The sequence below is a fragment of the Chrysochloris asiatica genome, unplaced genomic scaffold (assembly GCF_000296735.1).
Source record: "Chrysochloris asiatica unplaced genomic scaffold, ChrAsi1.0 scaffold00004, whole genome shotgun sequence".
Lineage (NCBI taxonomy): Eukaryota > Metazoa > Chordata > Mammalia > Afrosoricida > Chrysochloridae > Chrysochloris > Chrysochloris asiatica.
Window position 1 is genome coordinate 23,169,203 of NW_006408522.1, and position 20,490 is coordinate 23,189,692.

Sequence of the window (20,490 nt, forward strand, 5' to 3'; positions counted from 1 at the left end):
TTGAAACTACCAGCTGTTCCATGGGAGAAAGATGAGGCTTTCTGCACCTGTATGATTTACAGCCTCGGAAACCCTGTACAAGGTCGCTATGAGTTTCAACCGACTCCACAGCACGTAACAACAACAACAAACTTCTATATCTGGGTTGATGTTGTCATGTATGTTAATTTCAGGTGGTTGTCATTGTTGATTCTCTGTCCAGAGAACTTCCTTTAGTATTTCGTATAAGGTAGAACTCTACTACTCTTGATAAAATGAATCTGTGTGCTAAGTTCTTAAATATAATTTGACCTCCAAGTGTGAGTGCATATCTGGTGTCAAGGTGAAGTTAGCATGGGATTGATGCAACTAAAATCTAAATCAAAGTAGCAGGATAAAGTGTGTATGTACAAAATGTGTGCATTTGTGTATAAAATCAAGGGTTCCATGGTTCTGTGTTTGACAAGGTAACATTAAAGACAGAACACTTAAAGGTTAAGTTATCTTTCTCATTAAGATTTTAATGTAGGTGTAAATGAAATTCTCATTTAAAAAATTAAAGAAAAGTTTCCATTTATTTTTTTAGAATAAAGATTTAGTGCACAAATACAGCCCAAAGCCAACAGAAAAGTAGCTTTGCCCTGTCATTTCCCTAAAAAGCAATGCAATTACTCAGAATAGGACAAACAAAAAAAAAAGCAATCCTCTGAGTGGTAGGTTTCTCAAATGTCCGCATGTTATATACTATGTACATCGAGCTGATGTGCAAGTGTGCAATAAATATATACACATACATTCCTCTCTGCTTTATATCATTCTAGAGTACTCACAAGTAACTAATTAAGCTGGGATTCCGAAATGTGAAAAGGGAAAAAAAAAAAGATACATTGGCTTTTTAGACTGATATTATAGTAATAATAATGCTTAACTAGATCATTAGTTTAACTTTGGAGCAGACTAAAAAAGTTGTTTTGAAATAAATGGTACCTGTAAGGATTTCTTACTGAAGTAAGTGTTGGAAGTTACTCGTCAGCTTTTCGGTATTAGCACTGACTAGGAATCAATGATAGTAGTCACACAGCTTCCACTGTCTTAGCATCCCTCTGAATGGCCAGCAATTGCTTTTCAGTATCTGTGTGAACATCTGAAGAGCTGTGTTGCTGAACCTTTAAAAAGAGAACCAGCTTACTACCTATCTGTCTTTATGTGGCTACATCAGCTGCTCGTGGTCCCAGTGAAGTATAAAAGAGGATGTAAGCTGCTGAAGATTTCACAGAAGACACGGAGATCTCAGAAACGTCATGATCATCAAACTTAAACCACCGCTGTCTTGCTGCGTTTTTACAATAGGCAGTGTAGTGGCCTCCATCCAGCCCGCCGTAGTGGTTCTGTGACAAACAGACAGAAAATCAATCTAAACTGAGTTATTTAAAATATGTCTGTCATTTCAAAGCTTACTCTCCTAGGAGGTAAGGAATGACTTTAAACTCTTAGTATGCTTGGAAAAAAGAGTGAAATATTTATGAGATACTTACTGAGACGGAAAATAAGTTATATTTCTTCAAATTGTTCTTTGGACCAATAACATACTGCGACAAGTCAAGATTTTCTAATGGAAAGTCTACAGATGTCTGTAATTTTTGCTTCCACCTCCCATCGTAGGAAAAACTGAAGAGAAAACATACAACGATGACACTGGCAAGCCAAAAACATCTGAATGAACTTCTACTCATTCATTAACTATCCGTATTTTAGCCAGGACAATAAAACCTATTTCAGATACACAGACTCAATCTTACTAGTGGAAGGTCTTGTTAAATACATTTGGTTTCATTTGAGGCACGGAGATCTTAAATGACTTGCCCAAGGTCGGAGAGCTTGAGTGGCGGAGTTAGAACCACTCTGGTCCTTAACCCTGACTCAGATCAGCTACAACTAACTGTTAGGTGAGTTTGCTACAAAGTAACAATGTGTGACAATTTCTTTGAAAACCAATGTTGATAATGCTCATCACCATAAGAAAACAGAATAAAGAATGAGAGTTGTTCTAGATTTAAGACTGGGGAAAATAGAGTCAGAAAGTGCAAACAGGTAGAAAACTGACAAAAATAATAGCATTCCATTATTCTGGCATATTCTGCTCCTTTAAACAGTAAAATACTGGCATTTTTTTGGTGTAATGTAGCTATTCCAGAATTTTTTTTTTTTTAATGTGCACTGTGACCATTTATCTTTTTAGATATTCCTCAAGAGTTATATTCATGTTACACTAAACTTTTAAGAAAACAAATATGGACTCATTCACAGAATGTTCACCTGTATATATCACCATAATCCTCAAAAGGAGGAAGAAATAACTGAAAAACTAAATCTTCATTAAAAAATGCACACAACATTAAATGATCATAACTATGTGCCTTTGCCTCCTGTAATAAAATATGACAAAATAAAACAAATGATTTCTTTAAAACATAATTGACAGGTCTCAATAAAAAATAAACTTTCTTTTAAAAAAAAAGTCAACTCACTGTTATTTATCACTCATAGACAGAATATTACATGAAGATGAAAAAATCAAAAGAAAAAATCTTGGGCATGTTTCATAACTCTACATTATTCCTTCTACTACAGGAAAAAATCATGGCGACCGCATGCCCCATGTGGTATAGAGTAGAACTGCTCTTATCCTGTCAAGCTATAGTCTTCATTTCAAGCTATACATGGGATGTCATGTTTTCAAATCAGATTTCCATAGCTGACTTTTCAGACACAGACCCCAGGCCTTTCTGCTGAGGTATCTGTGGCTGGAATTCCACCTCCAATCTTTCAGTTAGGAACCAGGTGCATTAACCATTTCCACCACCCAAGGACTTTACGGTCAGATATTTTTTCACTGGCTGGAAAAATCTGGGCAAAAATATGCTGGCATCATTAATATATTTTATCTTTAAAATTGTACTTTACAAAAGCATGTTATTTCATTTTGTTATGTTTAGTCTGCTTTTTGAATGTTAAATTACATCTGTTAATAATCTGTTAGAACTATACACTTGCTTTTATATGTTTTCACTTGATGTTTTAAAATTTTTATATATGAAATGCATATTACTTAGTTTCACTAGTTTTTAAGACCTGAATTACTTGGAATAGTGGTTATTGTTATTAATTGAGTCCTCCTTGTTTCTGCCTTAGTCCCTGGAGCTACTATAAGCAGCTGATCTATCTCTTTGTCACGGATTCTTAACAAACAGTTTAATAGTGTAAACTGCACAGGACTTGGAGTCCCCTCATCTAAAATGTACTGACAAGTAGAAACATTGTCTCTTTACCGTTTTAGATGTACTAAAAGCACTGGTGGCAACTTCCATATTTCTATCTTTTTTAGCGAATCCCGTCGAGCTCTGCAATGACTGCAGTAAAACCTGTTGTTATCTGTGAGTTTTTCTTCTTTGGAAAATAATCTAAGGCAATCCTGGTGGGGGAAAAAAATAGCAGAGAACCATTAATTCATTTCTTCATCACAAAAGTCACTAAGCACCTATTCATTAAGTCACTCTGCCAGGCAATAAGGAAACACAGGAAACTAAAGCAAGAAACAGTTCCTGTCTTCACATGTATGGTCTAGAGAGGAAAGCAGACAAGCGAAGAGACAATCCCCACAGTCAGTGAGTGCTGGGTGGGGAGAAGTACTGTCTGTCAGGACAGCACACAGGGGACCCCGGATGTGGAAGATGGCTTGAGAAAACGACATTCTGCAGACAGCAGGAGGAAGAGTCAACAGAATGTAGAAATCACATCACTGCTACGTGGGAAACAGCATATATATCTGATTCGCCATGTGAAACCAAACTCTTGTATAATGTACACCTAAGTTAGATCTTCATATAACTTTCCTAATGAATCTTTAAAACTTCTAAAAGAATCATTCATAAAAAGGTATCTTTAGAAAACAAAATATTTTTCTCTAACCTACATACCCTAACTACAACAGAGTTTATGTGCAGGTTTTACATATGCAACTTTCAGAGGTGAAGACTAGAAAAAAGTGGCTGAATGCAGGACATCTCTATTTGCATCAGAATACTATTTATCCAATAAGCCAGTTTCCTCAATTGAGCTCACCTGTAGAGTACATTTACTTGTGGATGCTAGCGGTAGAGACAAATACATAAAGGCTTCAAATGTCCTAGACTTTTTATGACACGTGAGGCACTGTACTGTGGACTTGAATTGACCCTGAAAAAGTGCGACAATGATCGATTCATTGAGCTGCTTGTGCTTCTGCCAGGCATGCTCTGCTGCTTTAAAATCATCGAGATGATCATTATTTTCTTCTTTATGTCTCTTCCGATTATCAGCCTGGAAAGAAGTGTATTTAAACTCCACATTAATATTGCAAAGATAAGAATTAAATATAAGACTGGAAGAATACAATTAAATCAAACACTTTGCAGAACTAGAAATACTCATACTTCTCATAAAGGTATACTGATCTCATTAAGTACTATGAAAAGTCATTTACACACCCACACCCCAAAACCAAAACCACTCCCCACCCAAAATAATTCACTTTATCAAAAGGGCATTACTTGAAAGGAGACGCAGATAGGTCTCTTGTGATACAATAGCGAATAATTGTTATCAGGACTGATTGTGAGGGCTGGAAATGAAAAGGTAAACATTTTGTAGCAAAAGGAGGGGAGTGATTGACTTTGCAGTCTAGGAGCGGTGGTCCCTGGGTCCATCAAGGGAGAAAGAGCAGCGAGCGGGACGCTACCCAGAGAAGCAGTGACACCAGAGATGGAGGCAGAGACAATGACGTGGAGAGATGGAGCACCTGGGAACTTAAGACCCAGAGAAGGAGAGGGGCTGACAACTGGGGGGGCAGGCTTGCAGAATAACAACTAGACAGATACAATTTCTTTATCTTAGCCTTACAGAGCCAGCGCTGTAGGATAAAGCACTGAATGCTAATGGCAAGGTCAGCAGTTCCAACCCACCAGCCGATCCTTGGAAACTCTTATTCAGATGTTGCTATGAGTCAGAACCAACTCCATGGCACTAACAATATATATACTCTTGGAGTCCTAGGATTAGCACTGAACTGCTAACTGCAAGATCAGCAGATGTAACCTACCAGTCGCTCCCAGGGAACCTTATATAGGGTTGCTATGAGTTGGAACCCTTTCGATGGCACTTAAAAACAATATATATCCCTATGAAATATGTTTGTTTTACAGTTCCATATCTAAGTACAAAGTTACTAGAGTTGAATAAATCGCTGAATAATTCACCAATTATAATTTCATACATGAAAAGATTACACTCTACTAAGAAACCCTAAAGAGCTTTTGCAATTTCGAAAAACCAAGTTTCTTACCTTATTTAGATCTTCATGGAGACCATCCATTAGGAATAGAAGCAGTTCTTGTGAATCTTGCTGGCTGTATCCTGCAAACTGGTCATTGATCTTCCCAATGGTGATTTTAAATTCTCTTGGACTGACATACTTATACTGCCCTGTCCACAGGGCTTTCATAATTATACCAAATTCTTCTGCCACTGCACCTTTATGCCCCAACAAATTTGATCTTTGAAAACAAAATTAAAATGATAAAAAGCAGTAATAAAGGCAAAAAATTTAAGTTACGGTACAATGGGTTCTTGATGCTAAACTGTTTACATACTGTCACCCTATACTACAATACTTAATTACTCAAAGTTTTATTACAGAAACTTACCTGAATCTTACTTTGATATTACACCCTCCAACCTGACTCTTCTGGCTGATAGCCTTGCACTGTCTCTTCTTATCCACTAACAGGCTCCAGTTTAGGACAGAGGGTCTACCGCCTTCTTACACTACTCCTTCCCCATCTGTCATTTACCAGGGAAGGCTTGTCTCTGTATTTTTCATAAAAAGTAAAGATATAACTAATTTGACTCTCTGAAGCTGGGTGGTAGATCAGTCTGGTGATAACAGCCTTTTAACATTATATTGCAAAATCTACAGAATTTCTTTACCTGTTAATATCATCCTGATACAAGTTTCGGTTGAAATAATCAGCTAAATGTGGAGCATTACACAGGCACTGCAATATTGAGTTCATGTAACAAGTATTTCCCAAATTCCGAAGCCCAGTGAGAGCTGGCCCAGAACCTCCAATCACAGGATTGAGGTTACGAATCTGAGAAGCAGAAAGCCTTGAGATTTCAGCTTTAGGGTAGCATGTAGGCCTGAGGGAGGAGGGGAAAAAAATGCAGAGCATTGGAAAATATGGTTCATGATACAAATGGCAGCAAATTATAGCACCTAAAACCCAGTAACTCTTAAAATAGTTAATAAAGTAACTCATGTGGTGGTGGTGGTGTTAAGTGCCATCAAGTCGGTTTCAACCCATAGCAACCCTGTATAGGGTTTCCGAGGAGCAGCTGGTGAGCTTGAACTGCCGGCCTTGTGGCTCAAGCTGACTTTACAGTCCAGCGCATTAACCAACAGTGCCACACCAGGACTCATATTATACTGGGCCTAAAGGCAAAGCCATATCTAGGTTGTATTCTGGAATCCTTTCATAGAATACATACCTTTAATCTCTTAGGTGGGCCCAGGGTTCATATAGATACCAAGAGATGGATTATTGAACTTCTCATGAACACAGAAGTTTCTTTCAAATACTTTAAAGTAGTCCCAGCAAGTTTAACACTGTTGTTAAGTGCCATTGAGTCAGTTCCGACTCATAGAGACCCTGTATAGGGTTTCCAAGAGTGGCTAGCAGTCCAGTGCTTAACCTACAGCACAACAGGGCCCAACTACTAAATGGTTAAATTATTTAACCAAAATATAAAAAAAAGTATTGAAACAATATATTACTATGGCTTAATATTGGGGTCCTGGTGTGGCGCTGTGGGCTAATGTGTCAGACTGCAAAGTCATTTGAACTGTAAGGTCGGTAGTTCAAGCTCACCAGTTGCTCCTTGGAAACCCTATACAGGGTTGCTCTGGGTCAGAATCAACTTAGCGGCACTTCACAACAACAACAACATGCCTTAATATCAAAGGAGGCAGCGCTTACTTGGGTACTATTATCCAGCGGCTAGGGCTGGAAGACAAATATGGTGGCCACTAGACACAGGGGACTACTCAAATTTAAACTAAAATAAACTTTAAAATTCAGTTCTTCAGTTGTACTAGCCACAGTTCAAAACAGCCATATACCATAGTGGAGAGTACAAATAGAGAAGGTTTCTTTCGTACTTAGGTCTACAGAACTCGAATGCCTCCTATCTGATTTACATGAAAAACGGCTACAAGTGCTGACATTAAGAAAACAAATCTTGATTGATAAGGTCTTTCTGTTCTTTCTCTGTTCAACACACATAAATACATAATGTTGTAAATGTAAGTCTTTAACACACTTTTAAAGTAACAAGGGAGTCCTGGTATGGCACTGCAGGTTAATGTGTTGGACTGCAAGGTCAGTTTGAACAGCAATGTCAAAGGTTCAAGCTCACCAGCCACTCCTTGTAAATCCTACACAGGGTCACTATGAGTAGAACTGACTCAACAGAATTTAACAACAAAGTACTGAAGTTTAATATAAATAATTCAAGGAGGAACTAAACCTCACCAGTTTTTATAATGAGTCCTGGTGTGACACTGTAGAATAATCAGTCAAAAGGTCGGTGGTTCAAACCTACCAGCTGCTCCTTCGAAACCCTATACCATGTCACTATGAGCCGGAAATGACTCAATGGTACTTGACAATAACAGTTTTTACAATCAGCCCTAAAATCCATTAACTAGATTCACAGAATTTTAAAAAGCCTCTCTACATAATTCTCCACCTATCAAGGAAGGTCTCAAGAGGTAACATATATGTTACTTTTTTGGGCTATGCTACTAAAGGGGCCAAAAAATGAAGCTTAGTTGGAATTCCTCAGCAAGTAAGAATAGCTCTGGTGTGGCGTTGTAGGATAAGCGTAGGACTGCAAGGTTGATTTGAACCACAAGTTCGGCGGTTCAAACACAAGTCACTCCTCGGACACCCTATAAATAGGCACTGACTGGTGGGCACTTAATAAGAATGGTAATGCAATTGTTCACCACGGTTTGGCTTCCCTGAGACAGTGCTCTCTGGAGGACACAGGAGGGCACAATGACCTCTTGGTTTCCAGCTCACTGACCCAGGGTGAGGTGCCCAGGCAGATAGGGGCAAAGCCTGGAGTGGGGCAAGGAGCAGAGGGCATGGGCAGGCTTCAGTAATGCTGCCCCGCCCCCAGGTCTGAGAGATCTCGTTTTGTGGCTGACCTAGTCTTCACGAAGCTTGGAGGGTCGAGGATGCAGCTGCATTGGTGGCAGACTTTTATCCCGTGTGTGGGAAATGGATCGAGACGGACACAGTGATCCTGAGGCGTGCTGTGCCGTGATTTGAAGATCTTCATCACACCAGCTGTGTCATCAAGGAACGAACAGTGGCTCAGCTAAAGGTCACCATGAAACACAAGGTATATGAAGACTCTGGCAAGCCCCTTTCAGTTGAGTCTGGTGTTTGTCACCCCCTTCTGCAGACCCTTCACCTAGTAGTTCCGTTGTCCCTGATGCCGGGGGCCCACCATAAAGGAAGAAAGCTGATGTGACTCTCAGTACTCCGAACAGCTCCAATGCCAACAGGGACCTTGTTGTTGTTAAGTGTTTCTGACTCATAGCGGCCATGTGTAGGGTTTCTGAGGAGTTTGGCAAGCTTGAATCTCCGACTTTGTGGTTCAAATGGACTTTGCAGTTAACCCACAGTGCCACACCAGGATTCCAACAGTGACCTATTAAAAGGTTAGGGCAAACTCCTCCAGACCACAAACTCACCTTCCACCAAGCCTGACTCTGGATTCTGGCTTTCTCATGACCTCTGCTCATCCTCCTCTACTCTTTCCCTGAGCCTTTACCTCTGACCCCTCCCACCGTTCACTATGGACCTTTAGATCCTTTGAGACTCCTACCAAAGCTTGCACAAAAGGTCAAAAGACTTCTGGGGCTGGAAAGGTCCACCTTGCTGATCCCATTTAAGCATAGGCCCAACCCCCTTGACCTCCACTTGATAGACACACTTTTTTTTCCAGTTCAGATATGCCCAGATTTATTGCAAACACAGCATGTTTAAACATGTCTTTCTGATCAGTGGATGACTACAGAGAATTCTCTCAGTCATACTTTTCTTAGTCTGCCAGTGTGCCTTCTAAAATAAGGATACTTTTTATGTCATGGGGAAAAAAATAATTTTGAAGTAAGGGTTAATATAAATTTTTTTTTTAAAGTCAAGTCGACCATTTTCCAAAATCACTGAGGTTTTGCAACAAGTCAATGGAAATATCCCAAATAAAGTAACAGCTTTTAGACAGACAAAGTATTTTTAGTAAGGTCAAAAAGATCTCAAAAATAAGCATATAGAGGGAAGACTGTCAGCCTCAACAAGTTGCTGAAGTCCATAAACCAGTGGAAGAAAGTCATAGAATTACTATTGATGCAACAGCTACTGAAGTTGGGATCTCACATTGTTCAGCATTTTTTATTTTAAGCAGACACCCTGACCTCAACAAGCTTTTGGCTTGGTGGATACTAAAGCATTAAAAGAAGAGCTACCTCAAATTGCTGATCTTTTCATCTGTCATTTTTTTTTTATGTTTTATTGTGAATTATATGATAGTTTACATGAGAGAACTTTAGTTCTATATTCCTTCCATCGTATATCATCTCACTGCCATGGTTCCAATCCCCTCCCTGCATCATTTTCCGACCAAAGGGGATATCCTAGAAACCCGTCCTCTACACTTCCTCCCCTCACCCCCCCAGTCTTCGGCCCACAGTCCCTCTGGCTCTCTGGATCCAAAGTCCCCAGCTGCTTCATCCCTCCATGTCATCGTCTCTGTCTCCATTCAGGCTTCTCTGGGTAGGGTCCTGCTCTCGGCTCTTCTCTGTTGGTGGTCCCAGAGACCCGCTCCTAGACTGGAGAGATAATTACTCCCTTCCTTGCTATACAACGTCTACCTTTGCATTTCCAACCCTCATAATCCGTCCTGATAACCATTATACACTACAGTATCGTGAGTAACCCATCTGTATTTCATCAGCTCCACCTAGACAGATTGGATAGTACTCACTGGAGATTCTGCCTTCCTCCATGCCCCCTAGCTCTAGGTTCCCTCTTGAAAGCTAGTCACTTCTTGCCTTTATAGTCCCTTCCTCCCCATTTGGGTATCCAATGTCCAAGTTGCCCCTCTCTGTCTACTCTGTGTGTGGAGGGGGTGGGAGTGTTTCTTGCTGTAAGGATTTTGTTGCCTCTTTTGAGTCACTGCATTCATAGGTATATAGGTCAAGTTCATCAGATTGAATCAGCTCGATCGTCTTTCTTCTCCTGGTTGAGCTCTGATCATCCAGTCATCCAGTCCATGTCACGTGGGTACCATCTGCAAGTGTGGCTGTTCTTGTGCACATGCCCTCTCCTCCCATCAGCCGGCAGCCCCATTCTCCACTTGAGTCCTCTGTGGCCATGTCACTGACTCTGGGCCTAGGAGTCCTCAGGTCGCCTCACACTGCTTGCCTCCCAGGTACCCAACCAGGTCCACAGAAGCCCTCTGAATATTGTGAGGCTTAGCTCGCCGCTTCATTGCTGCCTTTACCTCACTTCTCCCCATCGGTGATGCGTGTGGTCACCAATCCGAGCGTGCATTTCCACCGAGTCTCAGTCTTGGATGGGGTCCTGCGTTGGTAGGACCCGACTAACTGCCTCAATGTCTCCTAGGGAAGCGACCCATTTGTTCCTGTAGTAATAGTCCGTCTGCCTCCGTTGTATCATATATTTCCTGTAGGTCTTTCATTCGAGACGTATCTTTTGTTCTTCTCGCTGCTCCAGGCTGGTCAGCTCGTCCTTTCAAGTGGAGATTTCTCATCTCTGGTGATCTGGATGTGGTTCTGGTTTCTACCTATAGTTTTATGTATTGCAAAGGCTCCATATGAAGCCTCGTTCACTGGTTACGCTGTAGCCCCATTTTAGGTATTCCAATCAGTTAAGGGCAGAAGATGGACTTACAAGCTTTCTAGTGTGATATTTGATTATTCCTTTCTCTCCCCCTCCAGTGTCTACTCTATATCATAATGCAAGGAAAACCGAGATTCAAAAAACAGCCAAGCATCCTAACACGATTTCCCGCCCATTCCAACCATGCTTCAATCCCTGTATCTCAGAGCCCTGGAGTTCCAAGGCTATGCATATATCGTCCTTTATCTCTGTCCCATTTGGCCCATTCAAACATGCCCAATTGTTCTCCCATCTGCCATGTTTCTCCACTTCCCTCTCCCTCCCTGTATATTGCCCCTCTCCCCAGCACCCAAGCTCTCCTGTGTCCAATCCCCACCCTGTTTGTTTGTTTTTTAAGTAAGTTTTTAATGTGAATTGAGTGATAAGTTTACAAGGGAGAACATCAGCTTTGTATTCATCCTATTGTATTTCATTTCATTGCAATGATTACAATCCCCTCCATGCATCATCATTCAACAGCATTTGCTTCCATTCCCTCTGTTTTTTTTGGATGTACACTGAAGCACTCAGGAATATATAAGCATTCAAACAGCCAAAGGGTGTACCCTGCAAGCCAGCCCTCCGGCCATGAGCACACAGACCCTATCCCTCCCTGAGTCCAGACTCCCCAGCCACTCCATCTCTCCACGTCATCGTCTCTGTCTCCATCTCTGGATAGGGTCCCGCACTCCACTCTTCTCCCTTGATGGTCCCAGGGTCCTCCGCTCCTGGACTGTAAGATCAACCACTCCCCTGCTTTTGTTACAAAACATCTACCTTTACATTTATAACACTCACAATCAGGATGGATACATTTCTATAGAGAAAACCATAAAGATTTCTCTCTCTCAAAAAAAAAGGTTAACACAAAGCCATCTATTTATACTTCCACCTAAACCATTCAATTTTCTTCTGTTCCCTAAAAGACAGTTATCTCCTCATAACTGTTATAAGTCATAAAAGAGCACTGTTGTGAAGTGCCGCTGAGTTGGTTCCAACTCATAGCAACCCTGTCTAGGGTTTCTGAGGAGCCCATGGTAAGCTTGAACCATCCACCTTGCTGCTCAAACAGACCTTTCGGTCCAGTGTATTATCCTTCAGTGCCACACCAGGAACACATCTAAATGAGATACTGCTTGTTGTTGTTGTTATGTGCTGTGGAGTTGGTTCCGACTCATAGCGACCCTGTACAGGGTTTCTGGGGCTGTAAATCTTTACGGGAGCAGAAAGCCTCATCTTTCTCCCGTGGAACAGCTGGTAGTTTCGAGGTTAGCAGCCCAATTCGTAACCACTACACTACCAGAACTTGTTGTTGTTGTGTAGTGCCGTCGAGTCGGTTTTGACTCATCGTGACTCTGTACAGGGTTTCCGAGGAGCAGCTGGTGAACTTGAACTGCCGACCTTACAGTTCAAACGGCTTTGCAGTCTGGCGCCTGAACCCACAGCCTCACAGCAGAGCTTAGGGAAATTTAAATTAAACCCTTGATCACTACTTGTACAGAGAACAGCTGAAATGCAGTGAAAGAAGACAGTGTAGAACAGGGAAGGATACATAGCTAATATATCACAATACTTGATACTTGAAAGCTATCTAACTGGCCATGGGAATAAAGTTTAGAATTTGAGTGCTACAACAAGGCAAACTCGACAAACCTCTATATAAAGTTGGATTATCAAAGGGACATTTAGGGACTACAGGTCTATGAAAAACTAAGACATCGTTGGCATGTTGCCTTAAAATACAACAATGTGTGTACTTTTTGATCTACATTAATACTTATGATAACCCTCTCTGATATTAGCATTTGTTCAACAAACTAAGGACATTTTCTTCATTTCTATTTTCATCAATGGCGATAGCTATCCACAGAAATTTTGAACTCCCTGCTATTAATAAGTTGCTTTTGTTGTTAAATGCCACTGAATTATAGCAACTCTGTTTAGGGTTTCCAAGGAGCAGCTGGTGAGTTTGAACTGCCATCTTGCAGTTCAAATTGACCTAGCGGTCCAGTGCTTATCCTACAGTACCATACCAGAACTCCGAGTTACTATAAAGTACTTTACAAACAGACTGTTCTAGTTCTAGGAGTTAGATAAACTTACTTGTTTTCTCGATTAACTGTTGGCGTTACTGTTGGCTTCCTCTTTTCTTCCTCTTGAATAGCCTGGGTTATATCTGGGGAGGAGTAGGAGCGCTTCAGTTTGGAAGGTTCCCTATCCCGCTCAGCAGGACTCTGTGGCTTGGCTTTATGAGTTGGAGGGGTAGAAGGGGGCGCAGATGAAGGAGCCATTTCCGGAGGATACATATGAACAGTGTTGGTGGGTAAATGATAATAACGAAAGGTTCCAGTAATTGGGTCAAGAAACTTACATGGAAAAGGAAACAAACAAAAAAAAGTAATCATTACGTAACCACAGAAACTACTCATTATTATTCCACTGCTAAATTTACATTTGGATTAAGATAATCTGAATAAAATGGCAATAATTACTTATATCACTAAACTTCAAAAAAATTTTATTTGTAAAGAGTTTATTACTTCTTAATGGCAACTGTCACAAATGCTCATATACCTTGGCCCAGCCTAAAGGTAATCCTGGTACAATCCTCCCCATTTCTTCACTTCGTGCTCTTGTCAAAGGTTCTCGTTGAGCCTAGTTAAAAAAAAACACACATCAGATTCTAACTTTTAATAATAATACACACACTAATTTACAAAGGAGTCAAATCATCTTACCTTGACATCCTTAGTTTTGAAAATATTCTACCTAGTAATCTTGTTCTCCTAAAATATCTTCTATATTTATCTTTCCACAAAATTTTATAAAGTGCTATGTGTAAGTATGGATCAATAGACTGAAACGCCAACTTCAATATAATTAGATAATACTTGTACCTGCATTGATTAAACTAGCATTAATGATAGAAGATGAAAAGGCCATATAAGAAGTCATCCAATTACTATCTTCATAGTTCTCATGTCTTAAAATTCTGCCAAACACAAATGTATAGTAAAGAGACTCTGTGAGCTGGAAAAAATTTCTGTCACAGTGAATGCAAATGGGACAATAGGATAACCACATGTTAAACAACGGTCTAAATGATCTTTTAGCATGTGGCTATAATTTAGTGCCACTCTATACATGGAACCCTGGTTTGGCGCTGTGGATTAATGCACCAGACTGCAAAGCTGTTTGAACTGCTCCCCGGAAACCATATACAGGGTCACGATGGGTCGGAATCGACTCGACAGCACTTAACAATAACAACTCTATACACAAAAATTAATGGATTACAGACCTATTTGTAAGAGTTAAAACAAAAACTGATGTAAGAAAACACAGGCATGTATCTTCAGGACTTCAGGTTAGGCAAAGAATTTCTTAGATACAATATCAAAAACATAATCCAAATAAGAAAAACTGATACATCAAACTGCAGCAAAACTTTTGTGTTTCAAAAGACACTATTAAGAAGATAAAAAGATGAGTCACATATGGGGAAAATATTTGCAAAACATATTTCTGAAAAATGAGCTGTTATCTGAAATATTATAACCCATGTAACTCAGTAATACAATAATCCAACTAAGAAATGAACAAGACTTAAATACACACATTTCACAAAAGAAGATTAAACATATGGCTCACAAACATATGAAAAAATGCTCAACATTATCAATCTTTGATGTTGTTAAGTATCGTGGAGTCGGTTCCGACTCATAGTGACCCTGCACAGGGTTTCCGAGGCTGCAAATCTTTAAGGGAGCAGAAAGCCTCATCTTTCTCCTGTGTAATACCTGGTGGTTTTGAACTGCTGAACTTGAGGTTAGCAGCCCGATTTGTAACCATTATGCTATCAATCTTTAGAGAAAAGCAAATTAAAACCACAATGACTAGAAATAACTACAACCTTTGTCATAAGACCAAAATAAATGGATGGTGCCCAGTTACCACTACTGAACATTTTGATTAAAGATTTTATAGAGGAATCAAGATCAAAAGGAGGAAATTACAGAACAGAGTTTCAACTTTCTACAGACACTGAGACTGGATGAACCTAACTTAAAACTATTGTCTGAGACAATCTTTAACCAAAAACATCCCCTGAAGTCATCTTAAAACCAAAAAATAGTTTGCTTAATTATTTAAAATTATATGCCATGAGCATTAAGCTCTTTTAAGAATGTCTATACAGGATCAAATTTGACAACTCCAACTAGAAGGCTTCGGTAGTGAGTTCATGTTACTGGGGAGGAACAACTCAGACCAGGAGGGTGAGAATGGTTGGACAACTTGTTCACTGACTTGTCCACGTGGAAGCTGTTGGAGGGATCTGTGTTCTGCTGTGCATGTTCTCATCAGCAATAACAAAATTCAAAAACAAACAACTCCACTTTACACAGCTAGAGTGGTTACAATTAAAAAAAAAAGACAGCAAATGTTATTGAAAATGTTGAGAAATAGGAACCCTCACACACTGCTGTTGAGAATTAAAAATGAACATAGTGGTTACAAATCGGGCTGCTAACTTCAAGGTCAGCAGTTTGAAACTACCAGCTGTTCTACGGGAAAAAGATGAGGTTTTCTGTTCCCGTAAAGATTTACAGCCTCGGAAACCCTGTACAGGGTCACTATGAGTCGGAACCGACTCAACAGTACTTAACAACAACAAGGTATACTATGGAAAACATCTGACAGTTTAAAAGAAAAAGATGACAATTTCTTTCTTCCCCCAAATCAAAATTCCACATTTTTGTATCTACCAAGAAGAAATGAAACTATTTTTTTACACAAAGATTTATAAGTGAATGCTCATAGGTACATTATTAATAATAGCCCAAAGTAGAAATAATCTAATATCCATGAAATGATAAATGGATAAATAAAATGTTGTATTATCCATACAATGGAATACTACTCAGTAATACAAAGGAATGAATTACTAATACATGCTGGAACATGGATGAATCCCCTAAACATTATTGTTCAGTAAAAGATACCAGACACAAAGACCATGTGTTGTATAATTCCATTTGTAAAAATGACCAGAAAAGGAAGTTCATGGTGGCTTGGGGCTGGGAGTAACTACAATAGAGTACAGGAATCTTTTTAGTGTGATTATGGTAATGGTTTCACAACTATGTAAACTACTTAAGATCAATGGATTATATAATAACAATGAGCAGAATTTATGATGTGTAAATTGTACCTCAACAAAGATCTTAAATAAAAACAAAGGCAATGTTGCCTTATAAAAGGTCTAAAGATTTTTTCCATTTTATAAAATAGACTATTTTGTCAAACTTTAGGAAGACAAACTTTAGCATGTCAATGGGTTAACCATGTAAAAACAAACCAAAAACAGCTACTAAAGATGGCAAAGGTTCCCTTCAGAGAGCACATCTCCGATGAAGGAAGACAGTACAGTTAAGATAGTCACATGGTTATTAATCCAGGTGTTCACCCCACTCCCTTCCCCACCACAATGAACTACTTACTTTATTTCTTTCGGTATCCTCTGTATTTTCACCAAAAGTTCCTGTTTTTAGAATTCCACCTTGTTGTCCTTTAATTTTAACAGTCTGTAAAATTGTTAAAATTTTAGAAGTGAAAGAAAACTTTAACTTTTCCTAATATAAACCTATCACTACCTAATACAACCAGATCCATTACACTGAAAAAGCAAAAGGAGAAAGCAAATTAGGACTCTAAAAATTTTATTCAATTCTGCTGTCAAATTCAAAATATACTTACTTCCAATTAAAGGTTTTAAAGCACATTTGGAAATTCCTAACATTCTAAAGATGAAGAATTAAGAAACCAATGAATCAAGAGGGAGGTGGAAAGATGAAAATCAAAGTGGCTAGGCTGATTCACCATATATGGCCAAGTGCAAGATGCCGGCCATTTGTGTATAACTCATCATGGCCTCATCTGAACACTAGTCTTTTATTTAAGTCCCATGTGATTTGGGTTACCTGGAAAGGGGTCCTTCTCTAAAAAAAAGTTTAACACGAAATAAAGATATTATAGAATTCTGTAGAGCAATATTCAAAAGTAAAAATTCATTTTTTGTCTTCTCAGAACATAACTCAGGTATGATACAGGGGGCTTCAAAAAGTTTGTGGAAAATTCCCTTGTATAACAACAAAAAGTTCACTTAATTTTATATTTTACATAAAAATATTTTACTTCAAACATTATCATAGTAAAACTTTTCAAATTTCTAAATTTTAATAAAACTTTGCATCAATTACATGTTACTTTTAAAAGGAGTATGTCACAAATGCGATCTTAACTATTTTTCAGTCTGTTGTGTGTTAGGAAGTATCAATAACTACAGTGCGGTAATCTCAGTGCTACTTAGATCTATAAGGATATTTTGTGCCTACAGCAAATGACCTCAGAAATGTGAGTGCTGTAAGTTCTAGTGACTACCTACCTCAAATGTGGCAAGACAGAAAGGCTTTGGAACTTGTCGGTGCGATCTCAGCCAAATGACTTAATCTCTCAGTTTCTGTTTCATTTGAAAATTGAATACCTCATGGGGTTACCATTAGGAATAAATATGATAATAAAAGAAAACATACTTGGCATATAGTAGATATTCAATGAATAATATATATGAGTTACATCTATAAATTAAGTGCTCATTGGCAGTACATCTCACGTGAAAACCAGGCAATCTTAATGCAAGAGTTTCATGTCACTTATTTTGATTATTAGGTATTTTTACATAAGAGCCACATTTTGATAATAGTTTGAGATTGCCAGATAAGTGTTCCTGGTCAATTTTTGTAGTATGCCTGAACTGCTGTATGAAAAAGATGGAAACTGACATTCTGTAAAAGTGGCATTTGGCCTTCCACCAGAAGTCATTCTTACATCACCAAAGATTGCTATTTACATTTATATGTATTAGGAAGGGCTACACCGCAGCTATATCAAACTACTACTATAAAAAATGTATTTAGGGCTCAAAAGAAAGACATTGTTAACTGCATAATGATGCACATAACTGAAAAGTACGTTATTATTAGGTTAAAAATAACACAAAAATGTCACCCAAAATTATGTAAATCAATTATGAGTGTATCACAGCCTTCGGTACGGATTACATCACAATGTAAAGGAAAAAATCCACACTACTGTACCAATAAACAACATTCTTATCAATGGAGAAAAGATTGAAGTTGTCAAGGACTTGATTCTTCTTGGATCAACTATCAACACTCACGGAAGCAGCAGTCAAGAAATCAAACGACGTATTCCATTAGACAAATCTGCTGTACAAGACCTTTTTAAAGTGTTGAAGAGCAAAGATGAAAGCTTGAGGACTAAGGTGCGCCTGACCCAAGCCATGGTATTTTCAATAAACTCATCTGCATACGAAAGCTGGACCGTGAATAAGGAAGACCGTAGAAGAATTGATGCTTTTGAGTTATGGTGTTGGTGGAGAATATTGAAAGTGCCATGGGCTGCCAAAAGAACCAATAGATATGTGTTGGAAGAAGTGCAGCCAGAGTGCTCCTTGGAGGCCAACATGTTGGCTTAACTTCATCTCTCATACTTCAGACATTTTGTCAGGAGGGACCAGTCGCTGGAGAAGGGTATCATGTTCGGTTAAGGTGGAGGGTCAGAGAAAAAGAGGAAGACCCCCCAACGAGATGGACTGGCTAAGTGGCAGCATCAATGGACTCAAGCATGGCAACAGGAGTGAGGTTGGCCCAGGATCGAGCAGTGTGTTTCGGTCTGCTGTGCATAAGGTCACTATGAGTCGGTATCGACTCGATGGCACCTAACAACAACAACCAAGGGCAAATAAAAAAAAAAAACGAATGGGTTATTGCCAATATTATGTGAATTGAAACACAACAAAATGACATGGTGTCAGTGGTGGTGATGTGATGTGGAGTTGGTTCTGACCTATAGCGACCCTGTATAGGGTTCTGAGGCTGGAAATCTTTACGTGAACAGAAAGTCTTATCTTTCTCCTGTGGAACAGCTGGTAGTTTCGAACTGCTTACCTTGAAGTTAGCAGCCTGACTTGTAACCACTAAGCTACCAGAGCTCCTACAAAACGATATAGACATGAACTAAAACAAACCCAAAAAACCTTCAAAGATAAAAATTGGCTTTGGACATATTTTAAACAGATACAAACTCTATCATACAAATATTTGGGATTTAACTCTTCCATACTATGAGGAAGATTGTGGTTTGATGATCTAGGTCTTTTGATGATTATATCAGACACAAAAATAAAGAATGTAACTATATACCTCACTTATTACAATATGTTGTATGCCATATAGAGGATGTTGTATAACGTAGACACAAAAAATCAATAGTATTCCCATTCATTTCATAAATGTGTATTACTGGCTTCAAAGGAGGGTAAATGAGCAAATGTAGACAGATCAGTTCAAACCTATCAAGCTCTAGAAAATCACTCAAAATGTCTGCCCTATTTATGGAATGGCACTGGTGTTATTTTTTACACACATTTTGCTTAGTTGCCAAACTACTGTTTGTTACAACTCACCTTGCCTGAACTTGAATCTTCTGTCACAGATGCATGAGGCACATCTCCTGTTGATTTTTTCTCTGTTTCTGGGGTTGGACACCTGTTTCCTCTGTCTTCTACAGATTTCTTGGCTTCGGCAGTTTCATGTTCACTTCTACTTTGTCTTTTCACTCCTGATATTTCTTTGCCTTGCTTTCCTGAGGTTTCTTTGTCTTCTTTCTTGGTCTGTTCACTTTCTCTTTTTTCTAAGTCTTCTTTTGTTTTTTGCTCCTTCTCTGCGATTTCATTATCTTCAATTTCTTGGTTCTTTCTGGCTTTTTGTTCTTGTTCTTCCCTTCTCAGTTTCTCTTTCAGTTCTTGTTGCCTTTCCCGAAGTTCTTTTTCTTGTTTGCTTTTCTCCATTAGAAGAGCAGCTTCTGCATGAATACGAGCTTTTTCGTCATCTGTTAACGGGGCACTTGTTGGGGTGAAGACTGGCTTTGTGGAACGATCAGGAACAACTTTTCCATCCTGAGAAGACTGTTGCTCCGGGTCAGTGTTCTCAGATTTTATATTATGATCATCAGGTAATTTTATTGCTGGCTTTTTCGTACGATCAATCTACAGCAACATAAACAAAGCAAAACATATTTCTGTCAAAAATCAATAACCTCAGTTCTTGAAATTATGTTATCAGATTGTTGCTGTTGTTGTTAGGTGCCATGGAGTCAGTACCGACTCATAGCGACCTTATGCACAGCAGACTGAAACACTGCCTGGTCCTGGGCCAACCTCACTACTGTTGCCACGCTTGAGCCCACTGATACTGCCACTTGGCCAATCCATCTTGTTCGGGGTCTTCCTTTTTTTCTCTGACCCTCCACCTTACCAAACATGATATCCTTCTTCCAAGACTGGTTATCAGATTAGAAC

The 20,490-nt window shown here is 39.2% G+C and overlaps 1 protein-coding gene across 1 annotated transcript in view; it reads right to left on the bottom strand.

The window, feature by feature from the left end:
• Positions 1-839: 839 nt before the first annotated feature.
• USP8 (ubiquitin specific peptidase 8) overlaps positions 840-20,490 on the bottom strand; it is a 61,661-nt gene continuing 42,010 nt past the window's right edge. Inside the window, exons 10-18 of the mRNA XM_006831656.1 lie at positions 19,597-20,178; positions 13,623-13,703; positions 13,152-13,414; positions 6,004-6,216; positions 5,360-5,570; positions 4,102-4,338; positions 3,309-3,451; positions 1,515-1,647; positions 840-1,367 (exon numbers count right to left, since the gene is read on the bottom strand). Of these exons, the coding sequence (XP_006831719.1) occupies positions 1,182-1,367; positions 1,515-1,647; positions 3,309-3,451; positions 4,102-4,338; positions 5,360-5,570; positions 6,004-6,216; positions 13,152-13,414; positions 13,623-13,703; positions 19,597-20,178 (2,049 nt within the window). The 3' untranslated portion in view covers positions 840-1,181. The remainder of the gene's footprint in view (positions 1,368-1,514; positions 1,648-3,308; positions 3,452-4,101; positions 4,339-5,359; positions 5,571-6,003; positions 6,217-13,151; positions 13,415-13,622; positions 13,704-19,596; positions 20,179-20,490) is intronic.